General features: G+C 40.0%; 1 protein-coding gene across 1 annotated transcript in view; it reads right to left on the bottom strand.

Annotated features, from left to right (window-relative positions):
• The window catches only part of CCDC33 (coiled-coil domain containing 33), a 181,312-nt gene that overhangs the window by 12,518 nt on the left and 143,918 nt on the right, over positions 1-24,876 (bottom strand). Inside the window, exons 13-18 of the mRNA XM_044660257.1 lie at positions 24,480-24,622; positions 22,975-23,020; positions 5,310-5,514; positions 4,770-4,858; positions 4,408-4,539; positions 3,244-3,370 (exon numbers count right to left, since the gene is read on the bottom strand). Coding sequence (XP_044516192.1) covers positions 3,244-3,370; positions 4,408-4,539; positions 4,770-4,858; positions 5,310-5,514; positions 22,975-23,020; positions 24,480-24,622 — 742 coding nt within the window. The remainder of the gene's footprint in view (positions 1-3,243; positions 3,371-4,407; positions 4,540-4,769; positions 4,859-5,309; positions 5,515-22,974; positions 23,021-24,479; positions 24,623-24,876) is intronic.

The following is a 24,876-nucleotide window of genomic DNA, read 5'->3' on the forward strand; positions in this document are numbered from 1 at the left end:
TTTATTGAAATGGCCCAGGGACTTGGGTGTAGGCTTGTGCTCAATCAATCCATCAATAAACATTTATTAAGTGCCTAAAACTATATGCCAGGTACCATGCTAGGCACTAGGGATATAGATGCATATATACATATATGTATATATTTATAAAGTCCCAACTCTCCAGGAATTCATCATCTAATGGATTAAATCCAGTTTAACTTTCATTTTCCTAACTGAGGATTTGTGTGCTAGCACACCAAATGATTTGGTGAGCATACTCCTTAACAGAAGGGCATTGAACATGTTCTCCTTACTTGTTGCCATACCTGTTCCCTGCTTTGTCCTGATTTAGGGTCATGAAGTATTATGCAAAGTTAGAACTCAGGCAACTAATTCTATCTAGTCTAAAGAAGCAGCCATGGGAGATAGAGCAGAAGATTTGAGTCAAGAAGCCTTGCCCCAATATTCACTATCTGTGACCCTCAGCAAGTCACTTTATCCCTGCTCTTTGCCTCAGTTTTAAAATGAAGGGGAAAGGAGCGGAACCAATGGCTTCAGAGGTCTTTTCTAGCTTTAAACCAATGATTGACACATTGAGGTGATGCACTAATCTGAATTTGTTCTAGATTGCTAGTAGATGGTAAGAGCTGTATGACTTTATATTGAGATAGACAAAGGAAGCTGGGGTCCCTTACAAATGCACCAATCTAGGCCAAGGAGACCTCTTGGATCTTTGAATAGAACAGTGATAAGGAGAGGGTAGCTCAGTTAGTTCTAGGTTCAGTAGAGGAACCTTCCCAGTTCACTCATCTTGATAAAGGACTCCCAGGACAGGTCTCTCCCAGGTCAGTCTAAACATAAGAATTAACAGAATTCCTCTGTAGTCTTGGGTGGCATTCAAAAATATTCTTGAGTTACTCTGCCTATGGGGACTTTCCTTCTCTGAAGGAAGAGGGCTTGATTGAACCAGCTCTCTGGTATAAGATATCATACTTATCAAATTTGTAGCTGCCATAGAATGATGATGAATAGCTAAAGTATTGAATAATAGAGACAGAATCCAGAAAAATCTTTACAAGCTGAGTTAGTTGAGTTGAATCTAATAAGGTGATGCTAAATAGGGATAAATGCCACACCTTGCTGGAGCCAGTTTATACAGGCTCGAGAAAGCCGATTGTGAAATTTTCATTGAAAGCATTTATATATCAAAACCAGCAAGTATTACCAATCAGGACCTTTTTTCCAGTTGCCTGGTCTTAATTAAAGTGATGGAAAAATGTAAGTAATGCTGATAAAACTTAAAAATGGGTTAGGCATTTTTTTTCTCCAGAGACCCAGTGGTTAAACACTTACTAGCATACCTCTAGATAAACGTAAGATTTTATGCCTTGGTTAAAAAACAACAACAAAAAAAGATTGGAAGTAGGGAGGTGAGAGAGAAAGAATAAGTATTTATTCTATATTAAGCAAAGCAGAGAAACCTGGGTGATAGTCCTACCACACCCTCGAACACATCTGGAGTAGGTTCAGTCGTGGGAATTCCATTTTAGGAAGGACAATGATAGCTGGAGAATAAATACCCAAGGAGAACAGTCAGGTTAGTGAAAGGTCATGAATTCATGCCAATTGAGGATATCTAGCCAGGAAAGGGGATTTAGAGGTGACATGATAGATATCTTAAAATTTTCCAAGTACCACCAAGTAGGAGAATATGATTTCTTTTGTTTGGCCCCTGAGCAAGGAACTAATATTAGCTGGTTGAAATGATAGAGGAGGGGCAGCTAGGCTGTTCAGTGGATTGAGAGCCAGATTCTAGGTTCAAATCTTGTCTCTGACACTTCCCAGCTGTGTGACCCTGGACAAATCACTTAACCCCATTTGTCTAGCCTTTATCATTCTTTTGCCTTGGAATCAATACTTCCAAGATAAAAGGTAAAGGTTAAAAAAAAAAAAAAAGAAATGCTGAAGGAGCAGGTTTAGTCTTGAGGTAAGGAAAGCAATTCCTAGTAAAAGAATCTGTGCAAAAAAAAAAGTGGATGATGAATTTGGACCAGCTCTAAAGAGTAATCATGCAAGGCTTTGATATCATCTTGAAGGAAGAGAGGGTTTGGTTTCTGGTAGAGTGCCTTCATGGATCCATCATTGGCTCTGGCCTGTCCCATGTTTTGGTTGATAACTTAGATGAAGGCCTAGATAGGATACTTTTCAATTGGCCGATGACAAAAAGCTGAGGAAGCTGGTTTACACATCTGATGTCAAAATCATTATCCAGAATTACCTCACCAGGCTGGAGTTTTGAGCCAGATCAATAACGAGATTAAGGAGACCAGGGATAAATGTAACAAATCTTCCGCTTGGATTAAAAAAGTCAATGGCACAAGAATACAACTGGAGAAGGATGATGAGAGATTAGTTTATCTGAAAAAAGATCTGGGGATTTCAACGAATAGAAAGTTCAATATGTTGTTAGCCGTACAATATGGTGGCCCTCCATGGTAACGGAATCTTAGGTTGCACTGGGAGATGAAAGATCCCTCAAAGAGATAGAATGATTTCCCAATGGTCTTTGCTCAGGGTAGACCGACACTCACAGAATCATAGAATTGGAACTCTAGGCACCTTAGAGATCACTGAATCCACCCCTTCATTTTAAAGATGAGGAAACGACACCCAGAGAGGTAAAGTAACTTGTCATGCAGAGTTTGAGGCAAGATTTGAACTCAGATCTTCCTGATGCCAAGTACAATACTCTACCTAGCTGCCCTACAGCTCCAGTAGCCAAATTTTGGAAATGATGTTGATAAACTAAGAGAGCACCCAAAGGAGACTTTGATCTGGATGATATATGGCTTTGAGATCATGCTCTAAACTGCTTAACCCAGTTAGGAGTTCCCTGAGTAGAGACTTCATGTCTTCTGTCTTCTCCATTGCACTGAGTATGCAGAGAGTACTCAGGAAACAAAATAAGTTAGAGAGAAACCAATCTGGGGCTTAGGTATGTTAGTGGTTTGTTCCATTGGCATAGGCAGTCAAAGGATGACCACTTGGTTGTCTGCACTCTTTCAAGATGATGGCCATTCCTCTTGGGGATGAGGCTGACTGGTGGGGCCCCTTAAGAGATTTTAAGCTTCTTGGATGCAGATCCCTTTTCTTCTTCATCTTTAAGTCCCCCTCAGTCTCTATATCCCAGGGCTTGTGTGTAGTGGTTCAGAATAAATAATTACTGAGCCAAATAAATTACTCAGAAGTCATAAGACTTACCACTGGAATGCTTTCCCAGAGGTCGCCCCATTGGTGATGCTGTTTCAGATAGTTCTCTTTCCCTCTCTCTTTCTTTGTTAGACCTATTTAGTTTATCTTCTAAGATCTTCTCCATTGTTTGAATCACCTTCAGGGCAGAGAGAAGGTAAAGGGGGTGTGAGTCAGCCTAGGGAAATGTAAACTGGCCAAGGGATAATCTGGGGCTGGTGTGGAGTGACAGGGTTCTGGATTATTTGTCTTGGTCTGGACCTAGATCTGGGTTCTGAACCTTTTCTGTGTCAAGGACCCCTTTGGCAGTCTGGTGAAGCCTTTTCAGAATCATAATTTTAAGTACATAAAGTCAAACCTAGAGGTTCCGTTGATACCTGCCACCCGCCCTAGGCTTCCCAAGGGCATGGGCTGCTCTGTCTTCATCTTCTCTTATTCTTGTTCAGGGCCCAGGAAAGGAGGCCTACGTATTAGTGATGGCACTGGGATTCTTACTACTGGGGTCTATGAACTTGTTGACAACTTTGATCACTGGACTTCACATTTTTTTTAATCCTCACTTTCTGTCTTAGAACCAATTGGTTCTAAACCAGAAGAGCTATAAGGCCTAGGCAATGAGGGTTAAGTGACTTGCCCAATGACACACAGCTAGGAAGTGTTTGAAAGAATGCTTCATTATTTAATTGATTTCTTTTGAATTCCTTTATATTGTATGCATCTTCAGACATTATTCTGAGAACGGTCCATAGACTTAATGACATTGCCAAAGAGTCCTTGGCACAAAAAAAAATGTTAAGGATCCTTGAGTAGGTCCAATCCCTTCATTTAAAGTTGAGGAAAATGGTGGTCCAAAGATGGGAAGGGGCTTTCCAAAGGACTAATCCCCCCAGCTAGTATCTAGGAGGATTCCCCCCCACCCCTCCACGCCAAGCCAGGTTCCCTTCTAAAATTACAAAATTTCAGAGTTGAAAGGGACCCTAGGACCACCCAGTTTAAACTGTCCATAAAGAAATTCCCATTTCCTTTCTCCGTCTTTAATATTTCTTCCTGCTTTATTTTCTCTGGCTACTTGCCTTTTTTGGCAGGGGGAAAGGGGAGCAGCTTGATTTAAAGTTCCCTTAAGTCCTAGACTCTTGCCCTCATCCCTACCTGGCTGGAGCCTCTGGGGAAGCCTACCTTCTCCTGGTTCTTCACAGTTTGTTCCAGACTCTTCATTTTCTGCAACTTGTCCTGATACCTTCTCAGATTTTGCTGCTGTTGATGGTGAGATTGTTGCATTAGCAACAAGTCCTTCTCCCGATCATTTTTCTGGAACGGTGAGTGGGGGTTAGGGAGGGGGTGTGCTGTAGACACACACTGAAAGCCATCAATTGGCACTCCCCTCTCTCCCCTCTCCTGACCTTCCCCCTCCCAAGGACTGATGCTTCCCCTACCCATTGTCCCCCCAATTTTGCTTCTTTGGACCCCCTGTCCCAATTCTTTGCCCTCTTTTACTCCCCCCTCCCCCTTACCTCCTCCCTCTTGTTTTCCCCACTCACCCGAATTAACTCATTCTGCAGCTGTTGTACCCTATCCTTCAACCTTCTCATCTCTGTACTGCTCTGGGAAAGTTTTTGCTTCATGTTTCCTTTGGGGGTAAAATGGGTGGAGAGCTCAGTGAATATTGGCAGCCCAAACAAGGCCCAGCCACAGTGCCAGGGGCTAGTCCAACTTGGCCTGGATAAGTACAACAGGATCAGTTCAAAAGATGAGGAACCTCAGCTGTTGGGCTCAGCTTGGTAAAAGTTGGGTTTCCCCAGGCTCCCTTTTCCCCCAAACACAGGTCTTGTTATCCAGGGAAGGGGAGAAAGATATATCCTGGACACAAAGCATCACCTCAGTTCTAAAGCAGGAAAGATAGCCACTTTGAAACATCAACATCACTTACCATCGGCTTTTAATTTTCCTCTGCCAACCAAACTTCCATCTCTCTCTCTCCCCCTCTATCTCCCCATATACCAGCCACCCTCTCTCAAGAACAAAACAAGAACCAGGACCATTCCTGCTCCCATGATGAGGATATCTCAGGATTCCCTCACCTATTATTTCTTCTTCTTCTTCAGAAGTATTACCCATTCGCTCCTGTGTGGACACTTGATGCCGTAGATTATTATTTTCTGTCTCTAGCGTGGTCACTTTATTACGTAGACTCAGAATGTCATTGGCCATTTTTGCCATGGCCTTTTGGTAAGTGTCCATTTCTTTCCAGGAAATTAACATTGTATTTGGTTTCTCTTGTTCTGCCTGGGAAAGCAAGCAACCATCATTTTCTTTAATTTTCTTGATTCTCTCTCTCTCTCTCTCTCTCTCTCTCCCAGCAAGTATAGATAGGTTTCTCTATTCTTTACCTATATTTATTTACTTATTAAATGTAGAAAAGATTTTACTTCCATGACCAAAAAGTCTTTTGAAAAGATGCATTTTTTAAAATTTTAATTCAGAGATTTTATTTTCCCAGTTACATGTAATAATTTCCAACATACATTTTCTAAAATTACAAGATCCAAACCATTTCCTTTCCTCCTTTCCCTCCCCTGCTCAGAGATGGTAAGTAATTTGATCTGGGCTATACATGTATTATCATGGAAAACAAACTTCCAATATTGTTTACTTATATTTATGGTTTTATTTTTTTTCTTGTCTTGCTGCTGTTGCTAACATTTTCAACAATAAGGAAAATGGGTGTCCTTGCTTATTCTTGTATTTACTGGAAAAGGTTCTAATGTATCCCCATTGCATGACACTTGCTTTTGATTTTAGATAGTTGCATTTTACGATATGAAAAAAAGCTCCCTCTATGCCCATCATAAAAGAGTGTTATAGTTTGCAAAAAAGTTTTTTTCTGCATCTTTTTATGTGATTTTAGATATTTTGACTTTTAATGTGATTATTTGTATAGATTATTTTCCTAATGTTGAATTAGTCTAGCACTCCTGCCATAAATCACACTTGATCATATTGAATAATTTCTTAGATAAACTGTTGCAATGTTTAATAGAATTTTGTTTAAAAAATTTGAGTCAATATTCATCAATGACGTTAGTGAATAGTTTTCCTTCTGTGTTTTATCCTTCCCTGGTTTAGGTATTGGAGCAACATTTATCTCCTAAAAAGATTCTAGTAGGGTATTTTCTCAGTTTTTGAGAAGAATATGTGAAGAATGGGTAATAGTTATTTTTTAAAACTTTGATAGAATTTCTCCCATATACCCATCAGGAACAGAATTTCCCCTTTTTGGTAGTTCCTTTGTAGCTATATTTATTTCCTTTTCTGGGAGTTTAAGAGCTTTATCTGGCCTTCTGAGACTTTGGATATTTTATATTTTTGAACATACTCCTCTATTTTGTATTCTCAGTTTTGTAAGCATATAATTGTGCATAATATGTCCTGACTACTCTTTGAATTTCTTCTGGTTTTGTCATGACTTCATCTTGCTTATTTGCCATCTTTTTTAAAAATCAGATTATCTAAAGGCTTATAAATTTCATTAGTACTTTCAAAGAAACAGTTTTTAGTTTTATTTTCTCATTTGTGATTAATTCGGTTTTATTTATTTGCTGGTTTTCTAATTTAAAAATTATGTATTGAGCCCATTAATCTTCTTATCTACACATATACAGAGGATTTAATTTTTCCCTCTGAGGCATGCTTTATGAGCAACATCAAATTTTAATGTTGCTTTATCATTATGCTTTTCTTTCACATAATTATTAACTCTTTCTGATTTTTTCTTTGATCGACTCATTATTTAGTATTACATTGTTAAGTCTCCATTTGGGTCAGTGTCTTTTGTTTGTGGTCCCTGAATCAATGATTATTTGTATTGAGTTATGGTCTATAAAGGATGTATTTGCTATTTTCTGCCTTTTAGCATTTGGTTACAGTATCCTTGTACCCTACTATAGGGTCATTTTTGGGTAAAAGTTCCACGTGACGCTGAGCATATGTATATTATTTTGCAGTTTCTCTTAGAAGATGTCATAAGTCTTTTAGATCTAATTTTTCCAGCAATTTGTCATTTCACATTTCCCCTTTTATTTATCTTTCTGTTAAGACTTATCCAAAACTGAGAGAGGGACATTGAAGCCTCCTATCATACTTGTGTTATTTTATCTTCTTGTAGGCTCAGTTACTGTTTCCTTTATAAATTTGGATGCTAAAATATTTGGACCCCCTAAGTTTCTTATTGATTTTGGTTTGTCATCTAGGATTCCTTTCAGTATAATGTAGTTTTCTTATTTATCTCACTTTATTTTTTTGAATATTTGTTTTTTCTTTGCAGGTGGTATGATTGTGACACCTGCTTTTTTGAACTCAATGCATAATAATTTTTTTAAACCTTCTCAGTTTCATTTTGGGTATGTCTTTGCTTTTTTTAAAAATGTGTTTCTTGTAAGCAACAGATTGTTGGGTTTTGTTTTCTTATCCAATCTGTTACCCTTTCTTGTCTTATTGACTTGTTTAATCTAGTCACATTAAAGTTATGAGAATTAGGTTTGTAATTTCCTCCACTTGTTTCTAATATTTTTTTCTTAAAGTTATGATTTTACTTTCCCTCTTCTACTATAAACATGATACCATGTCTCCTCAGATACTTAAACGTGGCCCATACAGCCAGCTTAGTGGCTCAGTGGATTGAGAGCCAGGCCTAGAGATAGGAGGTCCTTGGCCTTCAAATCTGTCTTCAGATACTTGCTAGCTGTGTGACCTTGGAAAAGTCAACTTAACCCCCATTGCCTTGCTCTTACCTCTCTCCTGCCTTGGAATCAATACAGAGTATTGATTCTAAGGTTTGGAAGATAAGGGTTTTTTTTTTTAAATGTGGCTCTATTCCTACCAGCTCTTTCCCCTTCACCTCTGATTTCTCCTCCCATTTTGTTACCTCTTTCCCTTTAGAGTTTTCCATATTAGGCCATTTTTTATTTTTGCTTTAGTCAGGTTATTTAATTCTCCCCCACCATTTTAAAAAATGTTGTCAAATAGATTCTCCCTTCTCTTGCTGCACTAATGATGTTGTAATCTGGGTTAATTTCTATCATTTAGAGCTTGGTCCTCTGAGGTTTTAAGAGGAAGGGGGAGCTGTCATGGGGTCAAGCTCTATTTCAATGCCAGACAACACATGGCCTTGCTGCTTTCCCTCAGGTCCTAAGCTCTTCTGCAGAGATTTTTTTTTTTTTTGCATCATGAAACACTAGCAGAACTCTGGCTATTGAGGCCTGAACAAATTTCTGCAGTTTGAAGCTTGGATTTTGGTTACACAGGAAGGAGGAAGGGAAACTGGGGTATAGGTTTGAGTTTTGTTGCAAGCCCATGGGTTAGGTTGGTTAAATCAGTTTGACTACTGGTTGAGTGGTGGGCGCTGGTACTGAGTGAAGCCAAAGTAGGATTTTTATTTATTTATTTATTTAAAAAAACCTTTACCTTCCATCTTAGAATCAATACTGTGTATTCGTTCTAAGGCAGAAGAGTGGTAAGGGCTAAGTAATAAGAGTTAAGTGACTTGCCCAGGGTCACACAGATCAGAAGTGTCTGAGGCCAGATTTGAACCCAGGAACTTCTATCTCCAGTCCTGGCTCCTGATCCACTGAGCCACCCAACTGTCCCCCAAAGCAGGATTTAGAAGAATTTTTCTTTAATCTTTTTTTAAGTCCCTAGTGTCCTCTACCCTGGAGAGAGCTGAAGTAGATTTATCTTGGGTGCATAATTTTTCTTTTAGAGAGGTTTGAGAGGTCATGGGGACCAGAAAAATGTCTACTCTACTGTCTTGTTAGTGTCATGTAACCTAGACATGACTTACTCTCACCCCAGTTTAATTTCATAGGAACATAGAATCATGGACATTGAGTTAGAAGATACTTCAGAAGTGATCTTGTTCATCCTCCTCTCATTTTACAGATGAGACAACTGAGATCCAGAGAAGTTAAGTGACTTTCCCAGTAATACAAAGGGAGGATTTAAACCCAGGCTTTCTGACTCCAATTTTGCTAGGCAGAGATCTTTCCCTGAGGTCACTACTAGATCAAGACACTTTGTCTCAGGTGTCTTATGCTGCCAGGAGTTTGAGCCAGGGAATAAATCTTCCCCATAATACAGAGGAGAGAATGAAAGCACATGAGAATAATAACATAGCTTAAGTCTCACTTCCTAACTCAGGTCCTTAGGATCTCTTTCTTATAGTTCCATTGGTAGAGAAAAAAGAAAGAAAGGCTCATAGAATAAAACAGTGGAATCACTAAAGAAAAGAGTAAAATTAAAATGCTTGAATATAAGGAATACCTACTGTAAAGCAAAAGAGAGAGATTATCTTCTGGTCTGAATTAAATTGTTGATGTTCAGTTGTTTTGGTCATGTCTGACTCTTTGTGACCCCATTTGGGGTTTTCGTGGCAAACATACTATAGTAGTTTGCCATTTTCTTCTCCAGCTAATTTTATACAGATGAGGAAACTGAGGCAAACAGAGTTCAGTGACTTGCCCAAAATCACACAGCTCATAAGTGTCTGAGGCCAGATTTGGATGTAGGTCTTTTGGAATCCAAGCCCAACACACTACCATATATACCTAAGATGTCCCTTAGAGTGGGTTACAACAATACTGGTAACAATGACAGTAGTGAGCATTTTATGGTATTTTAAGGTTTACAAAATGCCTTACAAATCTGATCTCATTTTATCTTCACCACAACAATGGGCACCAACCAATACATTTCTTATAATTGGGATGAAAGTCACTCACTCCAAAAACAGAGGCTAGAGTTCATATGGAGATCCTGAACTTATGTAATAGAGGAAAGGTAAATATAGAATGATTATATCAGCAAAATAAAAATCCAGAGATTTGGATCAGGCCTTGGGAAGGAAGAAGATAGAGTATGCTTCTTTGTGTTAAGTCAGACTATAGGATATTACTGGAGGTAGTTGCTATTACCCCCATTTTACAAATGAGGAAATCGAGGCAGGTTTGCAGCTAATAAGCATCTGAGACTGTATTTGACTTTAGGTTTTCCTAACTCCAGGTCAAATACAGCATCCACTGTACCACCTGGTTACCAAAGTATAAAAAGCTAGAATATAAATAAATAATTAAAGAAGATATAGGAAAGGAAATTAGAATTCTTTAGAAGAAATTTAAAAGGTAGGAAAATCAATGATTTAAAACAGAAAATGAAAAACTTTTAATAAAGTAGTGGATATTCTAAAAACAAGAGTAACAGAGATAGAACAAAAAATGTGGACATGCAATATTATAAAAAAAGTTTTCAATAGCTCACAAAATATTAGAAAAAACACTTGTTTCTACAGATTAAAGAACAGTCTCTGAAGACGGAACTTAGACAATCTGAGAGTTATTGGTCTCTTACTAAAACAAAATCAAAGAGCCTGAACACTATATTTTGGGAAATAATATAAGCAAATAGTCCAGACGTGTTAGATAAAAAGGACACACTGAGAGAATCTATAAGATGCCATTAGAGAGTAATCTCATGTTTAATTCATGTAAAAGTTTAGTCACCAAGTTCCATAGCTACAATTTGGATAATTATTGATAAATTTGTTTTTAGATCATTTAATTTCCAAATATATCATTCCCCCTCCTCCACCAAGAAAGCCTCCCATTTAGCAAAGAATAGAGAGGAAATACCAAAAAAAAAAAAAAGAAAAAAAAAGAAAGCACTCTAGCAAAACTAATCAATACATCATGTAAGTCTGACGGGATATGCTATATACATTTTATATCTATAGTTCCTCATCTCTGGAAAATACTACAGTTTAAATTTTAAAGAATAATTTTGTAAGTATCTAAATGGATTCTACTTAAAGATCAAAGTATAGCAAAACATAGGATTCTCTGTCAATAATGAAAAATGGAAGAACATTCAAGAAAATTATTTGCCACAAAGCAGAAGATGCTTTTACTCCAAAATAATATATCCCTCAAAGCAGACTGTAATCTTATGTGAAAGAAAATGAATTTTTACCAATATTACACATTTTTTATTATCCTTCAGAGAAAACCATTTAAAATGCAAATTTAGCAAAGAAAAGAAACTTTACAAAGATAAATAAACCCATACAGCACAAAAAGACTAGGTGATGATGACTTGATATTTATATGCTGTAATGAAACAAAACTATTTTTTCTAAAAATCTCACATTATCTGACATACACTGATTAAATGAAAAAATTCCAAAACTACATTTTAACACCATTAAGTGTGATTAGAAAGAGGTGTCTTAGAGAAAGGTCAGAGAACTGAAAGCAAATAAATGAATTAATATTTATTAGGATTGGGACACCATATGACGAAAGTCATTTACTCTAAAAGTAAAGATTAGAGTTCATAGTGGGGGGGGGGGTTCCTGAACCATTCTCTTATGTAAAACAGGAAAAATAAATGCAGGATGACTATATAAGTAATATTAAAATTCAGAGGTTTGGGTCAGGTCTTAGGGAGAAAGAAGATGGAGTATGATTCTTTGTATTATGCTGGAATCTAGGATACTATTGTTTCAAGAAAAAGAAGCTGCAGGTACTTAAAGAAGGATTTAGAAAAGTCAAGGTGGGATTGCATTAGTTAGAGAAGTGGGAGAAGGTGTTTCTCTGGTTAAAGGAGGAGATCTTTTAAGTAAACAAGCTACATGGCTTTTTTAGAGAGGTAATTTAATAGTATTTTATGGAGGAAAAAAACAAATTTAATATATGTGAGTTTGAATGTTAAAGGTCAGATTCACCCACGAAATGGAAAAGAGTCACAAACTTGCTTAGCAAACAGAACTCAACAATTTATTGCATATAAGAAATACTCTTAAATCACAGAGATACATACAAAGTTAAAAGTTAGGGACTAGAATCCAATTTATTATATTTCAAATTGAATTAAGAAAGCAAGAATTATAATCATGATTTCAGATAAGTCCACTATTTAAATGGATACTGTTCAAGAGAGATAAACAGGAAAACTACGTTATACTTACAGGTATCATAGGTAGTGAAACAATATTAATATTGAATAAATTATATGATAGCATATATTATTATCATTAATATTATGAATATGTAGGCATGTACATGTATGTGTATACATGCCTACATACCTGCCAATGTATGTAAGACACACATTCCTGTATGGCAATAATTGTAAGCAACATTAATGTCCTGTTTTTGGAGACTGCCAAATCTAACAGAAAGATAATTTGAAAAAAAATTAAACCTATCTCCATTTCTTTTTTTAAAGCTTACTTTCCATCTTAGAATCTATACCAAGTATCAGTTCCAAGGCACTAGAGTGGTAAGGGATAAGAAATAGAAGTTAAATGACTTTCCCAGAGTCACACAACTAGACAATGTCTCAGGCTAGATTTGAATACAAGACCTCCTGCCTGATTTTCTATCCACTGAGCCACTTAGCTACTCTAGCCTGTTTCCATTCCAATAGAAATTTTAGTAAATGTTCTTTTTTTAATATTATATGTGGGCTGAAAGAACTAAATTTAAATCAATAGGCATTAGGCACTATGTGTAATGCAAGATAGGGCATAGCGTACTGGATAGAGACTTGATCTTGGAGTCAAGAAAACTGGGTTCAAGTTCTATTGCTAACATATACTTGAAGTCTTATCATTAGTATGTCATTTAGCCTCTCAGTGAACTCAGGCCACTCTCTAAGACACTAAGTTAATAAACAAGAGATTGATCAGCACTGATGGAGTGAAATTGAATGCTGGGAGTTCTCTACACTGATAAAATTATAGACTCTTACCAAAAAATATGTGTAAGACATTGTGCTATGTGCTAAAATCTTAGAATGACCAGACAGAAAGAATTTGATGATCATGGTGAACTATTAACCAACAATGATGGGTTTGTTTCCTAAAAGCAAATTTTGTAATGAAACAATAAAACTGCATTACTCTTTTCTATTCTCCTTTTCTTTTTCCATCTCATTTTTCTGTTCTTCTTAAGGTTAGATTTGCAAGTCATACTCAAGAGCTTATTATTTCCTCCTATTTAGTTTTGCTCTCATTTGTGAAAGTTAGCACCACGTTGCTATGAAGAGTTAGGCTTTGCATAGGTAGAGTCAGGTGAAAAAAATATGGGTTAGTTCCTTTTTCATTCATCTTATTTATCAAAATGTCATAATTTCCTTTACTTCACCCACTCTACTCCCTTTTATATCTCTATTAGTAACTTGAACTCATTAAAACTATTAAGAGGCAAATGTTCTAAATTTCTATAACACAGATGTCGAACACGAAGGAAAAAATCCTTTTTTTGGAGTAGTCTGCTAACAAGGCATTGAGTTATTGGCCAACATATAAGAGATCATGAACAAAGAGTGTAAGAGTACAACAGAGGAACCATACCACCTAGGTTACTCAAGTAGATATGCTGAGCATAACTGTCTAGTTGAAGGAAATTATAATAAAGTTGAAGAAAACCTCAAAAAAATTAAAACCCTTATCTTCTGTCTTAGAATCAATACTATGTACTGATTCCAAGGCAGAAGTGTGATAAGGGCTAGGCAATGAGGTTAAATGACTTGCTCAAGGTTATACAACTAGGAAATGTCTGGGACAGATTTTAACTCAAGACCTTCCATTTCTAAGCTTGGTACTTTACCCACTGAGCCATGCAGTTGTTCCCCAAATAATATTTTAATAAGAACCTATGGCAGAGACTCCTCTGAGGCTGGTGATCTGATTTCACTGATTGGTCCAGTCTAGGGCAGTACTACTTTATGAGTTCATAACCTCTACACTCAGGGGAGATGGTGTAAATCATGGAATCCCTGCTTGCTGGGTCTGGAATCCTTATTTATTAATCCTATGAACATGCACTTTTTTCAGAGCAAAAACCATATAGGATTGGTGCCAGGGAGATTTATCTAGTCTTTTGTGTTCCTGAGAAAGTGGGAATTCCTGGGTAAAGAACTGACTAGTTTGTATCTACCTCTGAATAGTAGAGAGGCTATGGGGAACTCTTTTGTGTTAGAGTAGCAGAATTTGATGAGAACTAACTGTAGACTGGACTAGAATTGCATGTTAGGGCTGAATATATGGAACTTTGGGGTCATCTAGTCTAGGGATTCTTAATCTTTTTGTGAATGTTGTACCCTTTCAGAAGTCTGGTGAATTGCATGGACTCTTCAGAAAAGTTATTTTTTAAGGTATAAAATAAAATACATAGGATTGCAAAGGAAAACACTAAATGTATACCCGAACTAATTTTTTTTTAAACTAGGTTTATACACCGTGGTTTAAGAACCTCTGATCTAGTTCAATTCCCTCATTTTACAGATGAAGAAATAGGTCAGATAAGGAAAATGACTTGCCCAGAGTCTTATAACTTTTTTGTGTTAGAGTGGAGAATAAAACCCATGTTTCTTGATTTGTAGATGAGATCACTACATTGCCCCTCTAGGATGAGGCTCTTGCCTAACTGTGTAACTTCAAAGTTCTCCTGCTCTCTACTTTTCTGAGGAAGAGAATAGAAATATCTTCACATTCTCTTTTTTAGCATCACTATAAATGGTTCATTTTCAGGCCCTATGACCAAATGAAACTATGGAGTATCAGAAGATAGTAAAGAGAATAACCCATTAAAATAAAAAGAAGATAGTAAAGAGAATAACCCATTAAAATAAAAAGAAATCTATGTTCTCCTAATTAGTCTCAGGCTCCTGGTTCAGAATCTTAGTGCCTCTAGCCCGATTAATTGCAGTGGATTCCTAACTGCCCTCTCTATATCCAGTTTCTGCTCCTCCAGCTAATGATATAAATTACTTCCAGAATAATCTGAAAGAATAAAAGTATTTGCTCAAGGTTATATAGATAATCTCCTGGATCACTGCCTTGTCTTGGCAGATGGGGATGAAACTATGAGCTATGCTGTGCAGGTTTACCCAAGACAGATGAGACATAGTGGAGAGTTCCAACAAAAGGTGATCCCCTGGAAAAGGAAATGGCAAACCACTCCAGTATCTTTGCCAAGAAGACTCCACAAGCAGTATTAACATGCTACAAGATATGACAACAATTTGTGTCTTCAATCATGACTTAGGGAACAGGAAAATATGTACTGCATGAAAGCACTTGCACAATCTATACCACCTTGGAGCAAGGAAGGGAAGGTCAGAAAACAAGTGTCCAAAAATTGTTTCTATATGTCATTGGAAAAAAATGAAACTTAATTTAAAAAACTCCACATTCCTCCAAAGTCCCCCAAATAAAAGATATGACATCAGTATGGTGTGCACTATTGTCCATGGGGTCAAGAACAGTTGGACACTGAACAACAACAATGAATATAGAGAATTAGTGGCAGGGTTAGGATTCAAACTCAGGTCTCTAGACTAAAAAATCTAGTCTTCTTTCTCCTTTTAATAAAATCCATTTTCTCCACAATGGCCTTCCATTAAAAGTCTGGACCTGCGATTTCACTGATTTAGGGAGCTTTCTGGGTGGGAAACTCCCTCTAGATATGGAGAACTATTTTATAATTTAAAATCTTAAGTGTTAGCTAAGGCACAAGAGAAATTAAATGACCTCCCCAAAATGACTTAGCAATTGTCATAGGAGGGATTTGAACCCAGGTTATCTTGAATCTGAGGCTAGCTCTCTACCTACTACAAATGGAGAAACTGAGGCAAACAAAGGTTAAATAACTTGACTGTGCTACTTCTTATGGTAGAAGACATAGTGGATGACTTAGCATGAGTTCTGAAATTCCACCATTTGTGTTCCCCCCTCTCCCCCGCCATAAATCATATTATTCGTAGGTTCCTCTTAAACGAACAGATCAAAATGTTCCAGAGGATGTAACAGAAGTGCAGGGAAGGGGAGAAACTCGCATGTAGTCACAAGGACCAAGGACAGGGGAACACAGTCCTTGCTCAGATCTTTTAACTGATTACTAACATCATGAATTACTAGCATTTGGATATACTTTAAGGATTATACATACCTTACTGTTATTTAAATATTATATATACACTTTAGAGCAACATTTAAAGAAATGGAAACACCTGGGTGGAAGCCAACTGCCTTTCTAAGTGGGAATTCAATTCAACAAACATTTATTAAGCCGGGTGTATGTGTAGGGTGGCGAGGGGAAAGAGGGACACTCCAAGTATAGCTAGGGTGGGGTGTGGCAATCTACAGAGCTGGACCTGGGTTCAAATCCAACCTCAGACATTTACTTAGCTGTGTGACTCTGGACAAGTCACAGATTCTATCTCAGTTTCCTCATCTGTAAAATGGGCTTAATAATTGCCCCTTTTCATTGTTGTATGGATAAAATAACATCTGTAAAGGGAACTTTATACTTTAATATGCTAAATAAATGTGGCTGTTATTATGGCATTATCTCTTTGAGATCCAAAAGGCTCCTATAAGACATCTGCTTGTTTACCCTCAAAGCTCTTTAAAGTTGTGTTTTTCCCCCTGTTATCTGGGGATGGTTTGGATGGAACCCAGAAGGGAGAAGGATGTCCCAAAGTGAGGTGGAAGTCCCCCCTGAGGACTCATAGAATATACCACAGCAGGGTGGCATGTTCTGAGTCTGGAAAGGAACTGAGCATCCTGCCATCCCACCCAGGTTACTCCCCAGTCATTGTCTGAATACACCTTTAAAAGTCAAAAAGCATCAGTGCTTGGTGGGAAGAAGGATGATGTGCAGAAATGGGTTAATTCTACTGACAATTTATTCCCTGCTCCCCACCTCCACCCTCCAATTGCTGAGCTGATGGGACCTTGGGTAAGACCCAACTGAAATAAGGAAGCAAGGTCCCAGTAGCCCTGACCTGCTCAGCCTTGCTGTGTGCCCACATTCACTTGCTCCTCCAACTTCAGGGCCTCTGCGTCATGCTAGAACCTTGGGATGGACAGAATGTTTGAATAAACAAAGTTCTTGGGGCAGTCAGTTCCCAGCTCAGACTACTCTCCTTGGCTCCAAGCCATCCTTCCTCCTTCCCTCCCCCATCAGCCAGGAAAGCTTGAAATATAGACCAATTACCTCCTTTCTCAGTCTCTGCTGCCTCCTACCTCACACCTATCACCCTCACACTTGGATGACCAATAATCCAGGCAGATTCCCACCCTCTGTGCTCTCTGCCTCTGCCTCTGCCTCTGCTTGTCTCTGTCTCTGTCTCTGCCTCTGCCTCTGCCTCTGCTTGTCTCTGTCTCTGTCTCTTTCTCTGCCTGTTTCTGTCTCTGCCTGTCTCTGTCTCTGTCTCTGCCTCTGCAAGTGGTGGCCCTTGAGTTGAACCTTGAAGTAAGCAAAGAATTCTCTAAGGTGTTATTGAGGAGAGAGTAACCTATACAAAGATATGAAGATGGGAAATGATAGAACATGTACAAGGAACAAAGATCAAGTAGGTCAGCTTGATTGTATCACAGAATATGTAAAGGGGAGAAATATTTGATAAGCCTGGACAGGTAGGCTGGAAGGACTTTAAATGCTTAACAGAGAAATTTGCACTTTCCTCTAGAGATAATAGGGAGAGGGGAAGTGGGAGGGGCAGGGGAATGTTTAGGTAGCTTAGGTGGCTGAATGGATAGAGTGCCAGGCCTAGAGATGAGGGTTTCTAGGTTCAAATCTGGCCTCAGACATTTCCTAGCTATGTGAGCCTGGGTAAGGCACTTAATCTTCATCACCTAGCTCTTAATGATCTTGCCTTGGAACAAGCACATGGTAGTGATGCTAAGACATAAGGTAAGGGTTTAAAAAACGATAATAGGGAGCCACTTGAATTTCTTGAGCAGGAAAGTGACTCAATTAGACCTGGATTTTAGGAAGGTCAGTCCTTCTCCACTCTTACTCCCAGACTCCTAACACCCCTGTCCAAGGTAGAGATAATAGAATTAATTTCCTGTTTCCCTACTTTCTCTCTTCTTCCCCAAACTCCTTTCCTTGCCAAGTACTCAGGATCCCAAGATGCTCAAGTCTTTTCTGGCAGGAGGGATAGTATCTAATATCCTTCTCCCTGAGGTGGGAGAGACTGAGATTTCAGTGAAAAAGAGGTGTCCAGAGAGGGTGATTATGAACCTCAAAGAAAAGAACCACAAGATTATAAGATCTTAGATTTAGTTCTAAAAGGGACATTAGGGATAGAAACTGAGCCCCCCCCCCCACCTCATGCAAAAGAGGAAACTAGTCTGGAGAGGTGACATCACAGGGGAAGGAAGTAACTGAACTGGGATAAAAGAATGAAGTGCTATGTTGCTTGATACAATGAATCTCTTAGGAATTTTTTTTAAACCCTTCCTTTGCCTTAGAACCTATGTTTTTGTTCCAAGGCAGAAGAACAATTAGGTCTAGGCAACTGAGGTTAAGTGACTTGCCCAGGGCCACACAGCTAGGAAGTATCTGAGGTCAGATTTGAAGTCAGGCCATTCTGGCTCTCTATCCACAGAGCCACCTAATATCCCCCATCTCCTAGGAATTTAAAGAAGACCTGAGTAAACATCCCAGCTCAGTCATGTTAAAATTGGTCAGAAAGATCAGTTAAACTCATACTATTATGAGCTTTATTATTTTTTTTTCCTTTTTAAAACTCTTACTTTCTATCTTAGAATCAATACTGTGCAGTGGTTCCAAGGCAGAGCTAGGCTAAGCAATAGGAGAGTTAAGTGACTTGCCCAGGGCCATACAGCTGTGATAAACTTTAAATCCCAGAGTTTGTATATCCCATGGCATCTTAAAGCCCGTTCAAAAAATGCTAGTCCCCCCCTTGCTAGCTAGAGTAGACTTTAATTATGTATTAAAAGGACAATCATCTTTTAGGGTCCTAAGCATTTGCTTGCTGCCTGTAACCTTTTGTTCAACACTTCTCACATCTATATCCAGGCTCCCCCCTCACCTCATTTCCATGCCTAACAAAAATACAAGAGCTCATTTCCAGACACTTGGATTATTGCAACAACCTCCATCAATTAATCAACCAACAAGACTGTATTAAGCTTTCCCTATTCTGTACCAAGCACTAGAGAAACAAAGATGAAAGCCAAGTCCTTGCTGTTGAGGAGCTTACAATCAGACCTCTTGATGGTTCTTCCCCTCTCCCCACCACTGCCAGACTCATGTTGCTTATGCATCAGTTTGGCCACTCCTTGGCCCGCAGGGTAAATACACAAAAGATCCCATGGTACTCCCAAGGGTGTCATTCTCTTTGCCAACACAGATTGCAACCCATCATTGGCTCAAAATCCTAGGGAATTGTTGTAAGTATAGGAAAGTTATGAGACTTGCATAGGGACACGCATCTAGTGGGTATGAGAGAAAGGAATTAAAATCAGGTCTTCCTTACCAAGTCCAGTACTCTATTCCTTGTGCCATGCTATGAGTTACTATAAGAGTTGGCATTTTCATAATACTTTAAGGTTTTCAAAGAGTTTTACAAATATCTCATTTGATCCTCACAAAAACTGGGCTGGTCAAGGTTGTTATTATCCCCATTTTGCAGAGGAGGAAACTGAGGCTGAGAAAAGTTAAGTTACTTGACTAGGAAGTCACAGCTAAGGAAATGTGTGAGGCTGGATTTGAACTTTTCCTGACTTTGAACCCAATATTCTGTCCATGGTGCCATGCAGGGAGGCTCAGGTGCTGGAATCGTAACAGTAACTGGCATTCACAGGGCCCCTTGAGGTTCTCAAAAGTACTTTAGACATACATTTCTCATTTGATGGGACTATGGGTGTTATCCTCTGAATTGTACAAATATGAAAAATGAGGCTCAGAGATTAAGTTGACTTGTCAGAGGTTGATATTGAATGCAGGTGTCTTGATTTTAAGCCCGGCGACACTTCCAAGCCACCATGGCACCTTAGACTGGCATTCAAGGCCTCCACAGCTTCAGATCCATTCCCTGCCTTTCAGACTTCATCCCATTTCCTCACTGGCACTCTGGTCAGCATCGCCATTGAACTTCTTCCTGTCCTCCACCTCTACTGCCAAACACTGCTGACCAGGGGCAGAGCTCATCCTTTGGCTTGGAGTCAGGGACTGTCTGGACTCTTTCCATGGAAGACCTATTCTTGGCCAATGTGACAGATTTCAGGGAGACCCTACAGGAGAGATGGCTCTCCCCAGCACATCTCCAGCCTTCTGGGCAGGAGCTAGGAGTCTACACATCTCTCTTTACCCAGCAGAGGGAGCCCACCTCCCACGAATGATCCTGGCTTAAGCTTTCCCCTTTTTATTTTCCTCTATTCTATTCTCCCTCTAGAAGAGCTGGGGGATATCTTTTTTTTTTAAGCTGGAGGGCAATGGGATCTGGGGACCTTGAAGACCCCGACTCTTTTTTATGGTGGAAAGTGTAACAGGACTGAAGCCCTGGATACAGTATTTTTACTCCCCCACCAGCCTGAGGATGGAAATTATGATGGATTTAAGAGTAGGCTAACCCAGTTTTGAATCCTCCTTCTGCCACTCACTACCTGTGTGGACTTGGGTGAGTCATTTCCCTCTTTGGGCCTTACTTGTAAAATGGGCAAATCAGACTAGATGTCCCCTAAGGGCCCTGGTAGGTCTCTTTCTAGGGTTCTAGAGCCCTTCCCCACCTGGTTGCTTAGAAATTCAGTTTCTTATCTCTAGTGAAGAAGCTGCGTGGCTTCTTGGGTGGTGAGAGAGCAGCAGTTCTGGCTTTGAATCCTGGTTCTGATATTTTTTAGCTGTGTGACCATGGACAAGTTGCTTAATCCCTCTGGGCCTCAGCATCCTCATGGGGAGGAAAATGCTTAAGGTTTAAAAAAAAAAAGCAATTGAGCTCAATTCAGTCAGAGCTCTCAATCTGAAGGGACCAGTCCTGGCTCCATCCTCATATAATTTCTTCCTTCCTTCTATTCTTCATCTCGGCTCCCCCACTCTCTCCTCCAGAGAACCTTAAAGAGACTCAGGTCCTATAGGGGCTGCGGTAATTTCCCTTGTGATCTTAGGCAACTCAATTGGACTTTTCTAGTCCATTTCTTTATCTGAAATCAGGGAATGAGCTGGGCCTGCTTGGCGGGCTCCACCTCAAAGGGCTTTGAGGAAGACTGAAGGAGAAAAAGAGTCAAATGAGAAAATTACCCGGTCACTCAACATCAGAGCCTGAAGGCTTCTTAGAAGCTCCCCTGGCTAATTAGTCTACTTCACTTTCCAGATGGGAAGCATGAGGCCCAGAATCATCACCCTTCCCTGCCCCAGTCTATAACTCAGGCCTCTTGGATCCCATCTGAATGTCCTTTGAAGACTTGAAAGCATCTAGCAAAGCCCTGCGCATAGTAGGCGGTCAGTAAACATTTATGAGCCGTCGATTTCAGTACAGGGTGTAAATATAGATTATTCCATCAGTCAGGAGCCTCTTGGGGAAGCTGGGGGAGCAGCATGGCATTGGAAGAGGGGAGTTGATGGAGGGGGCAACCACACGGCCTGGGGGACCTTTAAGGTAAGACCACTGGCATCCCATGATCATATATGTGGAGGCATTCACAGATGAAGGCACACAGGCTTTCACACCCTGAGCTCTCTGAGGATCTAGAGGGAAGTGAGTAGAGCTGTGAACTCCTCCAGGCAGGAGCCCTGCCTTTCACTGTCTGGGGTGGGATGCTAGTAAAAAACAGGTTGTTTCTACCCATAGAGGAATGAATGATAGAGTTGGAAAGGACATATTATTATGCCTTTCAAAGATTGGAAAACTGAGGCAAGATGGGGTGCTGTTGCCTAGGGAGGTCAATGAACAAGAGAATCCAAATCTGATCTTTAGAATCTTCAAGAGCTCTAGTAGTCACTCAGTCGGTCATTAAGCCAACGATTCATTAAGTGCTTACCAGGGGGAAGAGGAAGTCCCCTTGGGTTTCCACAACTCCTCCACCTCACCTCTGCATCAAGTACTAAGTCCACTTTCTGACAGAAGGAGCATGGGGGAATCTCTAAGGCTGGAGGAGACCTCAGAGACCATCTTACCCAATCCCCTCATTTTATGGAAGAAGAAACTGAGGCCAAGGGTTCAGAGGTAGGATTTGAATCCACATCCTATGACTACTAGGAATTATATATAGGTTTGATGGTCAATTATTGGTGTGTTTGTGTGCCTGTGTGTGACCTGAGATTTCATATGTCTAAGGCAGTGGTTCCCAAACTTTTTTAGCCTACTGCCCCCTTTCCAGAAAAAAATTACTTAGCGCTCCTGGAAATTAATTTTTTAAAATTTTAATAGCAACTAATAGGAAAGATAAATGCACCTGTGGCCATCACCGCCTCTCTGGATCGCTGCAGCACCCACCAGGGGGTGGTGGCACCCACTTTGGGAATCACTGGTCTAAGGAAACCAGTCCTTAATAAACTGAGGCCGATGGAGGTTAAGTAACTTGCCTAAAGTCACATAGATAGTAAACGGAAAAGGTAAGATGTGAACCTGATCTTCCTGACTAAAGATACACTTTCTAGCTGTTTGCTAGTTGGTCCTCTGTGGGTTTCATTCTGAGATTTTGTTTTCCCATCTCTCCCTTCTTCGAACCACCTTTAGGCTTTCAGAGGCAATGCCCTCCTTGCCTATGTATACTCCCACTTTCCCTTTATACCCACTCTCAAAGCACTGAGACCCTGGTTGAAGAGTACAGGAGGCACTTGCCTCTGGGGAAGATCTAGGAAACAGAGCCAGTAGTGGTGCCTAGGGGAGGACTCAGGAGTCTTGTCTGCCCAGTGCATTGACCTCAGAGCTACTCACCTGTAAGTCATGGTCTTGAGAGTCTGAGTGGTCCGATTCATAAAGACTGCAGAGAATGAGAAGGTGGCCAGTCACAAGAGGGAAATGGAGGGCCCAGACCACTCTGGGGTGGAAGGAGATGCTCCCCAAAGGGGGCTCTTCTCCCACTCTGTCCCTGAGCTCAGCTCCTTGATGTTTAAATGATTGTCTCCTTGTTGCCTCCCCAAAGTCAGCCACACCTCTCTCTCCCCCCACTGTCTCCTCCCTCCAGCCCCCAAGTCTGGCCATTCTCACTACTATGGAGTCCCTGACACCTTCGATTTCCCCTGTGGCTCCTCAGATTCTCAAGACAAGCTTTGGAGTTTGTCCTCTGGCTGATTTACCTCAATCTAGCCAGGCATGTTTGCTTCCATCATTTCCCTAAGGCTGTCTCATTTTAGAGCACAGATAGGACATTTTCCCATATCGTCTCTTCTAACCTTTTAACTTCATAGCCTTGGACCTGCCTCCTCCAGAAAATCTTCCTTGATGTACACCAATGAATCACTAACCCTAGAGCCCACCATCTTCCCTCAGTGTAATCACAACGTAGTCTCTCTCTGTCTGCCTCCATCTCCCTCCTGCCTCTGCCTCTCTTTCAGTTACTCATCCCCTTCCCTCTGCCTTCTCCCCCCCTCTCCTTTCTTCTTCTTTCTTTTAGCTTCTAAGCTCCCTGAAGACAGAAATAGTCTAATTTCTCCTCCGCACCCATAGAGGACTCATTACAGGAACAGTGGACTCAGTGTTTGTTGGCAATGAAGAAACAGGTATGGCCAAACTGCATTGGTTCAGATGCCACTGATTTGGAGCATCTGATAATCTAGTAGTTTCTCTTGGTGCTTTTTTCTCTGAAGAAAGGGCCCAAGCAGCCAAATGAGAGTATAAATGAGATTGCATGGAAATGTGCAAACAGCTTAAGATAACAAATTATTTCCATGCACTTTGGCATTGCCCATTTATTTACATCCAATTAATTGATATAGCCTCCAATGAAGCACAGAGGGACTAATACTAAATTATTGATTATCTGATTGTTCTGTGAATCGTACATTATTCTCTGGCCCTTAAAGCAGGTCACCCAAGAGCCTGCCACCATTCAGTGATACTCTGTAGATATAAAGAAGCATTTAGTCCTATATCCCCTCATTTACAGATGAGGAAACTAAGGCTCAAGGAGAAGTAACACGCTTAAAGGGTATATGAGGTCAATGGAATAGTTGGGATTTGAATTCAAGTCTCAAATCTATTGTTTTCTGATCACTACAATATGGCGGCTAGCACCCAAAGTGGAACTTGACATTAATAAGGCTAGATTTGACAAAATATTCAGCAATTCAGGCTTGACCTCCCCCACTAACATTTTAAATTTGTGAATGGAGTTGGGATCTATCCATTCTGATGTGTGTTGACCCTGAGCTCCCCTCTAGGCCTGTCTCTGACTGTCCCAACCACATTCCCATCCCCTCCAGCTCTGAAGTCCTCCATACCTGCTATATAGATGCGCCTTCCATTGGGCTGGTTGGGAGATCTCAGCTATCTCTTCACGAGGCCACACCTTGGAGGGCTGAGGTTTTGCTGAGATCTTGTACATGGCCTTCTGATATGGCCCAGGTGGTTGAATATCTTCTAGCTGTGAAACCCGATCACGCCATAGGTCACCAACATGTGGCCTGGGTGAGACTTCTCTGCTCTGCCTTTCACACTGGCCTCATCCCAGAACCCTCTGTCTATAAAATGTCTCTAGGATGGGTTAGTTCCAAGGAAAGCAAATTCTTTTTACAGGAGGCAAAGAGGAGACCATGTTGGGAAGTTCCAAAAGAAATCAGTAAGAAAAGGAGGTCATGTCCTTGGATTAGTTTGACCTTACTAAGCAGATGTCAAGGC

Source organism: Gracilinanus agilis, chromosome 2 (assembly GCF_016433145.1).
Source record: "Gracilinanus agilis isolate LMUSP501 chromosome 2, AgileGrace, whole genome shotgun sequence".
NCBI classification, from domain to species: domain Eukaryota; kingdom Metazoa; phylum Chordata; class Mammalia; order Didelphimorphia; family Didelphidae; genus Gracilinanus; species Gracilinanus agilis.